At 42.6% G+C, this 13,828-nt stretch overlaps 1 protein-coding gene across 3 annotated transcripts in view; it reads right to left on the reverse strand.

Moving 5' to 3' along the window:
- Nucleotides 1–13,828, reverse strand: part of Slc25a27 (solute carrier family 25 member 27) — a 28,592-nt gene that overhangs the window by 12,602 nt on the left and 2,162 nt on the right. For all 3 annotated transcript variants that reach the window (XM_028890690.2, XM_028890691.2, XM_028890692.2), the window contains 4 exons: nt 12,903–13,094; nt 10,814–10,898; nt 6,718–6,840; nt 3,018–3,130 (listed from right to left, as the gene is read on the reverse strand). In XM_028890690.2, the coding sequence (XP_028746523.1) occupies nt 3,018–3,130; nt 6,718–6,840; nt 10,814–10,898; nt 12,903–13,094 (513 nt within the window). The remainder of the gene's footprint in view (nt 1–3,017; nt 3,131–6,717; nt 6,841–10,813; nt 10,899–12,902; nt 13,095–13,828) is intronic.

Consider the following 13,828-nt stretch of genomic DNA (forward strand, 5'->3'; position numbering starts at 1 on the left):
TCTCTGGATAGACATGATGTACAACTTTGGGGATGGGGGACCAGGACAGTTAGATGGCCATGGCAGGGGTCAAGCTGGGAGTTAGTTTGATGGTTTGTCGTGTTGGAAGGTTACAATGGTGGTATGAATAGGTATGGCCCCCATGGACAAGTGTGTTTGAATGTTTGGCCCGTAGGGAGTGGCACTATTAGGAGATGTGGCCTTGTTGAAGGAAGTGTGTCACTTTGGAGGTGGGCTTTGAGGTCTTATAAGCTCAAGTGTTATAGACTATTATTTTAAGACGTGTTACATTTGTTTATGCTGTGGAACATTTGTTTAATGATGCAAAGATGTGTTGCATTCTTTTATGTTGCATGTGCTTAACTCTGTGAAGCTGTGTTACTGTGCCTGTCTAAGACACCTGATGGTCTAATAAAGAGCTGAATGGCCAACAGCAAGGCAGGAGAAAGGACAGGCAGGGCTGGCAGGCAGAGAGAATATATAGAAGGAGAAATCTGGGAGGAAGAGATCAAAGAAGAGCCAGGGAAGGAGGAGGACATCAGGGGCCAGCCACACAGCCAGCCACAGAGCAGGATGAAAGTAAGATTATAGAAGTAGGAAAGGGAAAAGCCCAGAGGCAAAGGGTGGACAGGATAATTTAAAGTTAAGGAAAGCTGGCCAGAAACAAGCCAAGCTAAGGCCAGGCATTTACAATTAAGAATAAACCTTTATAACTAAGAATAAACCTATTTGGGAGCTGGGTGGGAGGTGTCCCCAAAGAGCAAAAATAACCAACAACACTCAAGTCTGGCCGATGTGACATACTGTCTCCTGCTGCCTGTGGATCAAGCTGGATAGAACTCTTAGCTCCTTCTCGAGCATCATGTCTGTATGTGTGCTGCCACATTTCCCATCATGTCACTAACGGACTAAACCTCTGACACTGTAAGCCAGACCCAATGAAATGTTTTCCTTTGTAAGAGTTGCTGTGGATGTGACTGTTACAGTCAGCTGTCACCTTGACACAAGCCTAGAGTCATGGGGAAGAAGGAATCTCAGCTGAAAATTACCTCCATCAGATTGGCCTGTGGCCATGTCTGTGAGTCATTTTCTCAATTACTAGTTGCTACAGGAAGGCCCAGCCCACTGTTGTGGGTGGTATCATCCCTAGGCAGGTGGGTCTTGCATAGTACAAGGTAACTGAGCAAGCCAATAAGCAGTCCTTCTCCATGCTCTCTACTTTACTTCTACCTCCAGCTTCCAGCCTTGAATTCCTGCCCTGGCTTCCCATGATGATGGATTGTGACCTGTAAGCCAAATAACCCATTTCTTCCCCCAGTTGCTTTTGGTCATGGTGTTGATTATATCAATAGACAACAAACTAGGACAGCGGACATACATGATATTTGCTGGACTCTATACTCAAAATAGCTAAGGTCTCAAGTCCCCTGCTGTGACAACATTTGAAAAAGCCAGTCACCACACCTGTCACTGTTTCTTTGCATTAAAATGATCCCTCGCTGTTGTATCTCCAAAAAAAAAAAAAAAAGAAAAAAGAAAGAAAGAAAAAAAAAAAAAAGAGTTGCTGTGGTCAAGGTATCTCTTCACAGCAATAGAAACCCTAACTAAGATGGTTACTAAGGATACTGAAGGAGAGGGTATTGTGGTTGGGGGGTTGGCTTAAGATGATTTCAGAAGATGGAAGTAGTTGGTAACTTTGACAGCTACATCCCAAGGTCTGCTGTACATATACACATGAAATGATTGTCCCCAGAGATCAAAACCTAGGATGACAGGAACACATCTTTCATTTCCGCACCCCAAATTCTGTATTCTTAATAAGGCAGACAAGCTGCTTCTTTACTGTACACTGTTGCTTCTAATCTTTCCCATACCTTAATTCTCAAGATTTCAAGTTCATTTTGGTGAACAAACATGGCTGGCATACCAGTACCCACAGTGTAGAGACATCCACTGTATATCGAAAGCATAGACACTGTCGATTTCAGGCCTGTCTGCCTGGTGGTGGAATGGCCATTAGCCTCTTGGTGTTATGAAATGCTATTTCCATGTACGCTTATATGTTCTAGATTTTGACGTTATAAAATTAGGCATATATATTTAAAGTATCTTTTTAGGGAAGGCTATATCTAACTTCCCAATAAAGGTATCTGTCAACATATAGTTTTAAAATGCTTCCCCTCTTACATTTTATCTAATAGTATAAGTGTAGCTTCACTAGTAATATATTACCATTTTAATAGCATTTCCTAAATAAGAGTATCTGTTTATGTCTTAAAAATTTTTTTGGCCAGGTGGTGGTGGCACACGCTTTTAATCCCAGCACTCAGGAGGCAGAGCCAGGTAGATCTCTGTGAGTTTGAAGCCAGCCTGGTCTACAGAGCGAGATCCAGGACAGGCACCAAAACTACACAGAGAAACCCTGTCTTGAAAAAAAAATTTTTTTTTGATACAAGGTCTTTATTTTATGATCCAGGCTGGCCTTGAACTCACAACCCAGGAGGGCTCAACCTTCCAAAAAAAAAAAAAGTCTTTTCCAGCTTTCTTGATATATAATTGACCAATCTACATTTTATAGTTAAGGTATTTAACAAAAAATTAGTAATTAAAAATGAGAAGTGCGGGGTAGAGATAAATTGTGGGAGGAATGCTCCCATTTCCAGACTGCACACCATGCTATTCAGAACAATTCCAAAGGGATCGGGGCAGAGCTGCAGGGAGAGACCTGGGTGTCTGGGCAGAGTGACTGCCAGGCATACACATCAGCTTCATCTCAAAGCATAGTCTGAACTGCGGCAGGAGGCCTTAGATAGCTTTGTCTTTTTGGCTTATGGGAACATTTTTACTGTGTTTGGTCCTTCTTGTACGTCACTGAATGAGGTAAAACTGCTCCAGGATAAACGTTCAGTTACCAACACTGACTCCTGTTATTGAAAAGTACAGCAATGCCTCCCACACCCCAATGTTGGCGCTCAGAACTCAGTGATTATGGCTTAGAGATTCAGGAAGCTCGTTACCTCCCATGTTCACAAGCGCAGCTCTTTGAATATTGGGTACCCAGCCTGCCCACAGCCCGCGTATTCCTCCTTCAGCTAAGATTTTTGCAAATGCATGATGGACTCCACGAAATCTAAGGAGAATAACAAAGAAATGTTAGTCTATGCACTCATGTGTGTGGAAGGCAGATGTGTAATTTTCACCTTCTGCTGATACGGTTGGAACACAGGCAAAGGAATGATGTGTGGTGAGCAATGCCTTGGGGAACTGGGAGAGAGGCTCCAGGAAAAAGGCAGAGGCTTTGCCTTTAACCTCAAGTGCATTCTGTCCCTGAACTGTTCTTGGACATGATTCTATGCCTCCTGTGTTAAACATTTACATTCAGTTTATGAGACATGTTTACTCTTGTTGGATGTCAGAACACAGCTATAGAACCCAATCTGGTGAAAGGGTATGCTGAGTGCCGTCCTCAGGGCACCCTGATTCTGGATCTGGCCTTCTGCCTTGATTTCATGCTTTCCCAGACATAGTCTATAGTACGTGCCTGGCAATTGTGTTTAAATTGTCTGTCCTGAGAAAGTTCTGGGAAAGGGCTGCTCTGTCAACATTTAGTATGTGCTTCCTGACATTTACTTACATGTTTTCCTGAACTCAAACAACCTTCCTTGGACCTTTGTTTTCTCTGTGACACTCATGTATAAAAGTACACTAATCTGAAGTAAGGTTGTCTGCAGCATTTGACTGTACTCTGCTCCGTTTTTTAAGGTCTCCAAATCCCAGATCTCGCAGACAGATCCAGATCTGCATAAGTTGGCAAAAGTCAATAGATACAGTTAGGAATGAAATAATATTTATTCAGAGTAATTAGAAATTAAAGGATTATGAAACTCTGATTTCTAGATAAACTGAATAACTTACTGTTGAAAGGCCAACCTTTAATTCAAACATTTCCCTTTTAAAAAATGACTTATTATTTATTATTTTATGTGTCTGCATGCCTGTAAGTGCCACATGCTTGGATCCTACAAAGGCTGGAAGTGAGCACTGGATTCTCCCGGAACTGGAGCTACAGGTGGTTGTGAGCCACCATATGGGTGCTGGGAACCGAACCCGGGCCTGCTCCAGGAGCAGCCAGTGTTCTTAACTGCTGAACCATAGCCCAACATTTCCCTTTTGTCTCCATTCTTTTTCTTTCCCTTTCTAGTTTTCAGTCTTGTTATTTCACACAGGCTGGCCTCAAACTCCTAAATCTCCTGCCTCAACCTCCTGTGAACTTGGACTACAGGCACGCGCCACTATGCCCAACACGATTTAAACATTTTTAGTGGGCAACACTAGAAACTCTGTCATCATTTTCTCTTCTTAGTCTAGTAAAATGATCAAAATACCACTGCTTGGAATTTTTATATTGCCAATTCCTACATTAATTACAGGAAGAAGCAATAGTCGTTAGCCTTCCCTTTACTGGTGATACAGAGGCTATGTGTGTGTGTGTGTGTGTGTGCGCGTGTGTGTGTTCATAATATATCTATCTATACATACACATATTCAAATAATGCTAAAAAGCCACTGACTCGGGTCCGGGGGTACAGCTCAGTGGTAGATCACTTCCCAGTCTGCCCAAGACCGCAGGCTTGACCCTTAGCATCATAAGACAAAACAAACAAAGAAACCCAAACTCTGCAAAGTTTGACTCTCTCACACTCTGTTATCATCTTGGGTTAGAAAAGATGGCTCAGCGCTTAAGAGCACTGGCTGCTCTTCCAGAGGACCTGGGTTCAATTCCTGGCATCCACTTGGCAGCTCACACAATCGTCTGTAACTCCAGAGACAGGAGATCCAGTACCCTCTTCTGGCTTCCTCCATATGTGTTACACAGACATACACGCAGGCAAAACACCCATACACATGACATAGTACTAATAAAAAAAATTTAAAAAACTTCTATCTCATAAGCAAGATGGGTTTTTTTTTTTTAGGTCAAAAACTAGAAAAGATGATCTAAAAATTCTTAAAATTAAATAATGTCATCTTTGTGGAAATTCTATCCCATCCCCGTTTTTCTCACTTTTGTCCCCAGGTGAAAACTGCTGCTGAACTTGAGACAGTCTGCCCGCGTCTGTACAGAAGAAACACCCAGGCTTGTGCAGTCCAAAAGGCTCTGGAGCGGAAGTCCCTGCTTCTCATTTGCTAGCTATGTGGCTTTCATGTAGGCATTGCAGTCTCTGAACCTCACCCGGAAACAATGTGACACGCATCATCCTTCCTGTGATCCTGTGATTTGTCTACGTGGGAACCCATGTTCCCAGGATTGATGTACATTTTTCTTTTCTTCCTCTTTCTTTTCTTTCTTTCTTTCTTTCTTTCTTTCTTTCTTTCTTTCTTTCTTTCTTTCTTTCTTTCTTTCTTTCTTTCTTTCTTTCTCTTTCTCTTGCTTTCTTTTCTTTTTTCTTTAGCAATATATCAAGTACAGTCAACTAAAAATTCCCAACATTAGAGACAAAGGAAAGAAAGCCACCCACCCACCCAAGAACAGAGACAACTGGAGCCCAGATGCACATGTGTTCTCCTGGGTGCCTGTAGCACGCTTTCAGAGATTAGAAGCTGTTAGAAAAGCAACAGGACAGGCCCTGGGACACTGTAACCCCCTTGCTAAGTCAGAGTAGGCTAGAGATGACAGCGGAGTAGTGTTCAGTGGTGAACACTCCTCAAGGAAAACACCAGCCCTCCTCACTCAAGTCCAGCTCAGCTGCAGACAGTGTCCCCAGAGCAGAGCTCATCAGACTCAGCTCAGATCTCCCCACTTTTCTCTTTCCTGGGAGGGGTCTTGCTGTCTGTCAGAGCCCCCCTTTCCCAGGAGAAACAGGCTACAAGAAATTAGCAATACTGACCTTTCTGCATTCTTTCCAAGAGGAAAATCAAGATTTTTTTAGACAGTGGTGTTAATCAGGAATTCCCTTTAAAAATAAAGACACAGGGCGGGGGCGGTTTGGGAAGCAGAGGCAGGCAGAGGGAGGTGAGTTCAAGGCCAGCCTGGTCTACAGAGCCAGTTTCAGAGCAGCCAGGGCTACACAGAGAAATCCTGTCTTGCAAAACCAAAAAACACAAAAAGACAGAGACTGTGTGGTAAGTGATTTTTAGGATGCCAGCCCACAGTGACAGTGTTAGGGCTCATACCAGGGCACATGATCAAATTCTCATTCTCTTTTTCTCTCTCTCTCCCTCTCTCCTTTTGAAACACAATATCACCTATAGACCAGGCTAGCCTTGAGTTCACTGTGTCCTCCAGGTTGGCCTCCAATTCTCAGCAATTCTGCCTCAGCCTCCTATGTACTGAGATTACAGACCTCAAAACGATAGTGCCTGGCTGTCTACATTCTTTACATCAACTTGGACCAGGGGACCAGTCTAATGGCCTTTTAGTCAGAGGAGGCGCAAAGAGTTATAAATACACAGCCCATCTGATACAGAGGGCGCTCCCCCATGCACACACACACACACACACACACACACACACACACACACACACACACACACACACATCACTGTGCACAAGGAAGACCTGGGCTAGCACGTCTCTTCCCAGATATAACTGGAAAGAACCGGTGCTAATCCCTTTAGTAGACGTTAGATAACAGAAGTGACCGCACTGGATAAATGTGCAAGACACGGGTGACTGAAAAGCGGGAGGGGAAATCAGCCATGCCTTGAGCGACTCACCTCAAGGGCTTCCCTTCCAGCCTCCGTTTCCCTTCCATCTGCATCTGGACCTTCACCAGGTCCGTGGGGTTGGCTAGAAACTGCCCAATGACACCAGCCATCATCCCTCCAATGACCGACTTCCTAATCGCAAAGGGAGACAGTTGGTTTGCTGTTTGAAGTCGCCACCCAGGCCACAGATTGAATGAGGGAACCACACTGAACTTGCACAGGCCCTGGGTGGAAGGTTAAAGATGCAGGACATAAAGAACAGACACACAGGAGAGAGCAGGGACAGCCTGACTGGTCGCTGGTGGGCAGGTCCAGGGCTCAAAAGGCGCGAAAGGGAAAAATACCCGGAAATCCTTCCACCTAAGTCCAAAGGAGAGAAAAATGGACACTTCAACAGTACGGATGGGACGCTTGAACTGATCATTTCTCTGCCCCTGGCCTCTGACTGCAGGGTAAGAAAACAGCAGAGAGGCAGTCGGCCTCGGAGGCAAAGGTGAGGGCTGAGCCGGTTTTCCAAGGGACAGGCTCGACGGCATTCCTCTCGCTGAAGAAACTGTAGGCCAAAGCTCCCCTAGGCTCAGCCAGCTGTGAGCAGGACTCAAGTACAACAATTAGTGTTGCACCCCCAGATCACACATTAGAAGCTCGATAGGCGGTGCATCTTATAAAGGTCTCTATTGTTTTACATTTTCCCAACACTGTGAAGGGAGTTCAAATTCGTTTCCCTAGTTATCAGTGATGCTACTTGTTTTTTTACATAATGAACACTTATACTTCTTTTGGGAATCGGGTCTCTCAACGTCCTTTCCTTGTTTTTCCTGGGTGCTATCTATGGGTTTGTTTTTGTTGATGTTGTTTTGTTTTGATGGTGCACATGTGAATTATTTACGGTGAACTATTTCAAAATATTTTTCTTTAAACTCTCTCTGTGTGTATGTGTATGTGTGTGTGTGTGTGTGTGTGTGTGTGTGTGTGTGTGTGGTGCCTGAGGAGGCTAGAAGAAGGCTTCAGATCCCTTGGAGTTGGGGTTATAAACTGCCAAGTAGGGGTGTTGAGAATTGAACCCTGGTCCTCTAGAAGAGCAGGAAGTGTTCTTAACTGCTGAGCATCTCTCCAGCCCCTGCGAACTACTCTTTACATTTCTGTTGTAAATAAAAAACATTTTTTTTTTTTCCGAGACAAGGTTTCTCTGTGTAACACTCCTGGCTGTCCTGGAACTTACTTTGTAGACGTGGCTGGCCTCGAACTCACAGAGATCTGCCTGCCTCTGCCTCCCATTGCCTGGCTATAAATTTTAAATTTCAAAGCAACCAGCACTTGTACATTATCTCATGCAAAGGCAGGCATCACTTCTGCAGCGGAGAGGACTGCAGATGGAAGAGGTGAGACAGTTTATCCACGATACTCATCAAGGGGGCAAAGACGGGGTTCAAGCCCATCTCTGATTTCAAAGCCCAGAGCTTTCCGACAGCAAGAAGAACACAGACGGTTGTGCTGAAAGGTGGCCATAGGAATTCTGAGTGTGCAAAGATACTGTGGTTCTTAAAAAAACTTTTTGAGTTTGTGTTTGTGTGTGTGTGTGTGTGTGTGTGTGTGTGTGTGTGAGAGAGAGAGAGAGAGAGAGAGAGAGAGAGAGAGAGACACAGAGAGAGAGAGAGACAGAGGGACAGAGAAACAGAGAGAGACAGTCAGAGAGACAGAGACAGACAGAGACAAAGAGAGAGACAGAGAGACCCAGAGAAAGAGACAGAGAGATGGAGAGACAGAGAGTAACAGAAGACAATTTGTGGGAGTCATTTCTCTCTTTCTAGTATTTAGGTCCCCAAGATTAACTCGGGTTATCAGGCTTGGCAGCAAGTGTCTTGGCCTACCAAGCCACCTCATTGGCTGCTGCTGTGGTTCTTAATAAGCAATGGCATGGTGGAAATGAGTCTTTGGCACTGACAAAATGGAAGAATGCAGTATTAAACTTGAGTCACGGAGACAACCTGGAAGTTGAGCTTCAACTCTGTCCGAGCTGATTTGGATCTCAGCGTGGAAGTGTAGTCAAGGCTACAGGGATGCCTGAACACGCCAAGTACACAGAGCAAAGAGAGCAAAACTCCTCAACACTTTTTTATCAGGGATAACCCCGTATCCTCTCAGCATGGGCTCTTCCCATGAAACACGAATGACTGCAGTTTGGCGCTCAGTCATAGTTTGCAGCCCACAGAAGAGGGAAAGACAAAAGAGAGCCAAAGAGATGCTCAAAAGGTCAAAAAGCACAGTGTCCAGGAAGCCAAAGAAGCGAAGGACTCAAAAGAAGGACCAGAGGCACCTAGACACCCAGGACAACGAGGATCTGGTTCAAAGTACATGAAATGCATTCATCGCTCTTACATTGCGGGAATGGAGAACACTAGTGTGTGGGTTCAAGTCCCACAACTGTTAACGCTCTTTTCTAAAAACAAAAGAAAGAAAAAAAAAACATATAAAAATGAATAAAAAGAAAGGACAATAGAAAAAATTAAGTGACAACCTAAACTTCAGGGAATGAGAAGCTTTGAATATAAAGCCATTTGCTAAACACGCTTTGGCAGAGCTGACAAATGGTGTATCTTCATTACAGCGTCTTCCTTCTGTTTTGAAAAGGGTCCAAACGACACAAAACAAGTTCCTGCAGGAAGCCCCGCTGTCCTTTATATGACTGTGGAATCTACTCCAGGTATTTCTTCTTTAAGAAATTTCCCATACTTCCTAAGGGGCGGGGGCTATGCTAGCCCGCTGTCTGAAAACAAGAAAGAGCCATCCGGTGCAGAAGGCGGCAGGCCTTACTGTTAGCCTGTACTCAGTAGAACTGATAGAAAAATGGGAATCATGGTTTACTTCCTGGACACAGGCTTTAAAAACTGGACCACACAAAAACTTCTACTAATACAAAAGCCAGACCCTGAAAAAAACAGAAACAAAACATGCATTAATCACAGGTTAGCCCTCCTCAAGAGAGAGATGTTAGTTTGTTTACTCTTGGGTGACATTTTCTGAGAGCATATATTTTTCATTCAGGAAATTAATTTTTGGATTAATGGTATCTAAATAAAAGGCACATGGGCAAATGCATCAAGATGTAAAGGGTTTAAAGGACTTTATCAGATGTGCCTTGAATTTAACCAAAGCATTTCTGAAAGCGAGACTGGTGTCTTTTGATTATAATTCCAAAAGTACATGATAATGCAATGATTTAATGTGTTAGTTTAGATTTATTAAAACAGACTAGCTATAATCAAAGTCATGTGCTGGCTACTCTTGTATCAACTTGGGACAAGCTAGAGTCATGAGAAGAGGGATTCTCAATTGAGAAAATGTCCCCCACCAGACTGGCTCATAGGCAAGTCTGTGGGGGCATTTTCTTGATTAATAGCTGGTGTTCTGGGAGGGCCCATCCCGCTGTGGGCAGTGCCATCCCTGGGCAGTTGGTGCCGAGTTATATAAGGAAGTCCGCTGAGCACACCATGGGGAGCAAGCCAGTAAGCAGCACTCCTCTATGGTCTCTGCTTCAGTTCCTGCCTCCATGGTCCCGCTTTGAGGTTCTGTTCTGACCACCCTCTGTGATGAACTGTTCCCTGGAATTATAAGTGAAATAAACCCTTTTCTCCTCAAGTTACTTCTGGTCATGGTGTTTTATCACAACAATAGAAAGCTAACTAATGAAAAAGGATGCCCCGGTAGACGATGCTCCAATGGGATTCTTTATTATTATTATTATTATTATTATTATTATTATTATTAGTTTTTGAGACAGGGTTGGATGTAACAGAGGTTGGCCTCGACCTCTCTATCTTCCTGCCTCTACCTCTCAAGGGTGGGAGTAATGGACATGTACCCTCATTCCAACCTTTGCATTCGCTAAGATTAAAATATTAGATACATATGAATAATTCACATATGCATTTCTGTTGTTTCTATATACAATATGTACAGAGGTCTCACTTATTTGGATTTCTATTATTTATTAAGTCTGTTACTAAAAGCAATTTTAGTACAAATGTATAATTTTACATAAATATAACTAAAAAGCATTAAAGTTTTTGGGGTCACAGCACATTGTTTTCAAAACTAGACTTACCAGAGGGGGTAATGCTTATCTTCACTTTTTCCAAACACAACCTCCCGGAGATGTTCATAGGTGACCATCCGACCTCCCGAATACACTGCATAAAACAGACAATGGAAACACAAATTCAGTCTTGTATCTAATGAAATGAGAGGAACTTGTGACCTGGCCTCTTTTAGTCTTTCAAAGGAGAAATTCTTGCTCCTTCTCTGATCTCTAGAGTAAAGCCTCCCTTCTCTACCTTGTTATCCCTCTTTGTCTTTTAGGATTTGGCTCACTCTGTTTTTTAGAAAGTGGCTCTTTGACCTTCCTTTCAGCATCCTCGGCCCACATGGCATGTTCGAACACAGCAGCTATCAAGTTCATGAGCAATTAATTTCTTCTTATTTTTCCCTCAGGACTTCTCCAGGTGGGTTCTTGGTGTTGGTTATTTATTTATTTATTTATTTATTTATTGGCAGACATTAATTCACCAAACTTGAGTTCATTTATTGACTGACACACAACTACATAGACGCTCAAGGTTTTAAGGGTTTCTGAGTTCTAGAACTTGAAGGAAGGCTAAGGAAGAAGAGCTATGTCTGCCTTCTTGTTCTCATTTTGACCATCTTGAGCACCACCACAGAAAGGGGAGGAGAAACAAACTGAAAAGGAACCTCACAAAATAGCTCTGTGTGTGTATTTTAACTCAAACACGCACGTAGGGTGCTTGGTGTACAAAGGATATTCTCTTTGAATAAACACTTGTAACCGCACTGGAGGATTCATTAACAGTCTTCCCTTTCAGGTTTTAAGCACAGGAGAAAGATCTTAAGTGGAGAACAATGTAGTAGCCAACACAATGAAAGAGGCAAAGCATAGAATAATGGGGTCTAAAAGAGAAATAGTCTAAAAGGTGGAAAATGGCATCCTTAAAATCAGTACACCATGCTCATACAAGAGATTTTCTTGATAGTTTAGGAAGTTTGACTTGGTATTTAATAAAAAACAAATACAAATTACAAAATAGTATAAGTTTCTGTGCATAATTCTGACTCTCATAAAAAATCCTATGCTAAGCTATTCACGTGAAGAATAGAATATTAACAGCAATGATTAAAACTAATGCTTTCTGGGCCAAGGAAACAGCAGGAAGGTGGAGGCGCAAAAGGCCACACTATCTCAACGTCTCTTTTGGGCCAACTTCATGGTCTCCTGTCTACAAGCCGAAAGGTCAGTGACATCCGTTTCTGTGAATGGTGCCTTGGAAGCAGGGTTAGAAAGGTCTTCTCTGAGACATTTACCACTAATAACCCACAGAAGTAGCCTGGGAACAGAGGCAAAGGCAAGTTCACCTGTGCTCTGTCTACCCTAGTCCCACAACTAGACGTGGTGAGGCTCCTTGCTCTGTCAGATCAGCCTAGTTGGTCTCTGATGTACAGGGCAAAGATAAATACATTTCAATTTTCAAAGAACATAGAAGTTCATTTGGAACTTTGAATTTAAAAACCTACTTCAGTTTTTACTGTACTTAAGTTTTCTGAAGTAAGGGAAAATGATATAAATTATTCATGTTTCTCTGTCTTATACCATTAAAGAACTTACAAGGAAAAAATATTCAGATAGTCAAGTAGAAACAAGTATAACTCCCTTTATATGAATTTTTTAAAGTGATAACACTTGTTTAATTATCCTAAAGTGATTTATAGATATGGTGGTAGTTTATGTTTTTTTCCATGTTTATGTGTGTGTGGTGTGGTTGGTGTGTAGATATGCTCACATGTGTGGGTACGCTCTCACGTGTGCGCACGCACAGAGGTCTGGGCTGACATCAGATGTCTTCCTCTAGACCTTCCACTTTATTTACTGATCACCACTTCCAGCTAGCCTAGCTGGCCAGCCTGACCCAAGGATCTCCTGGACAGTTTACTTCCATAAGCCATTCTCAAAACTCAGGGCACTAACTCCTTAACAACTGGAGATATTTTCTTCTACTGACTTATTGTATCAGTGGGAAAACAAAACAAAACAATATCCTTGCTGGATTTTGGATACAGCTGAAGAGAAAAGCAAAGAATACAGAACTCATAACAAACTTACCAGTTAGAATCAAGATAAATACCTACGTGTCTGTAAATGGCGGGCGTCACTCCTTGCCATAACTTTAGAAAGCCTTCCTCCTGGACAATTCCTAGGGCCGTGCGCACCATGCCCCTATAAGGGGCAGATCCCGTTGCACCGTCTCCCAACCTAGCAAGGGCAGCTTCTCCTTGCATCTGGAGTCGGGTTTTTGTGAGATCGAGGGGAAAGGTTGCTAATGAAATAAGAAAAAAACAAACAAACCAAGGGAAGGAAAACCTAAAACATTCAGACAGACAAACAAAACCTCTCAAATCATAGGATTAATATTCTTCCACGGCTTGGAGATTCTGAAGTATGAGAATATAGTAGAATCAAGCAGGGAATCTGTGAAAGTCACACCCCTCCTATCCCACTCCCACACATTCTATACTAGTAGATGGATGATTTAGAAAGTAGAGTCTCATGCCTTCTCAAATCTAAGACTTGCTGTTCTAGAGCATCCCCAGATTTTTTTTTAAACAGCAAAAGCAAAATAATCTACAGAAGTAGAACAACCCTCTATCTCTTTTCAATAAAAATGCTCACTATCAAACCCACTTTGATTTTCCCAACGAAAATATAGTAGCCATATTCTGTTGTGTCTCCTTGAACCACAGCCATGATCATTTGAGACCAGATACAAATTTAGAATACACTTGAAGCTGAATTCTACAATTTCCTGGGTGTTTCCCCTTGAGAACAGATCACAGAACTGATGTTTGAGAGGCAGAAGATGCAATGAAGTCAGAATGTCTTCACATACAGGGGTGGCAAAACTCAACACTCTTCAAACTGAGGTAAATATTTAGTTATATTTTTCTGAACTGATAAGTCTTACACACGGTCCATTCATGAGTTCTTTGTAAGTCCCAACTTTATTCATTGGAAAATTTGTTTACATGTTGAATTAGGAACAGTTTTTTTTAT

Source organism: Peromyscus leucopus, chromosome 16_21 (genome assembly GCF_004664715.2).
Source record: "Peromyscus leucopus breed LL Stock chromosome 16_21, UCI_PerLeu_2.1, whole genome shotgun sequence".
In the NCBI taxonomy this organism is placed as follows: Eukaryota; Metazoa; Chordata; class Mammalia; order Rodentia; family Cricetidae; genus Peromyscus; species Peromyscus leucopus.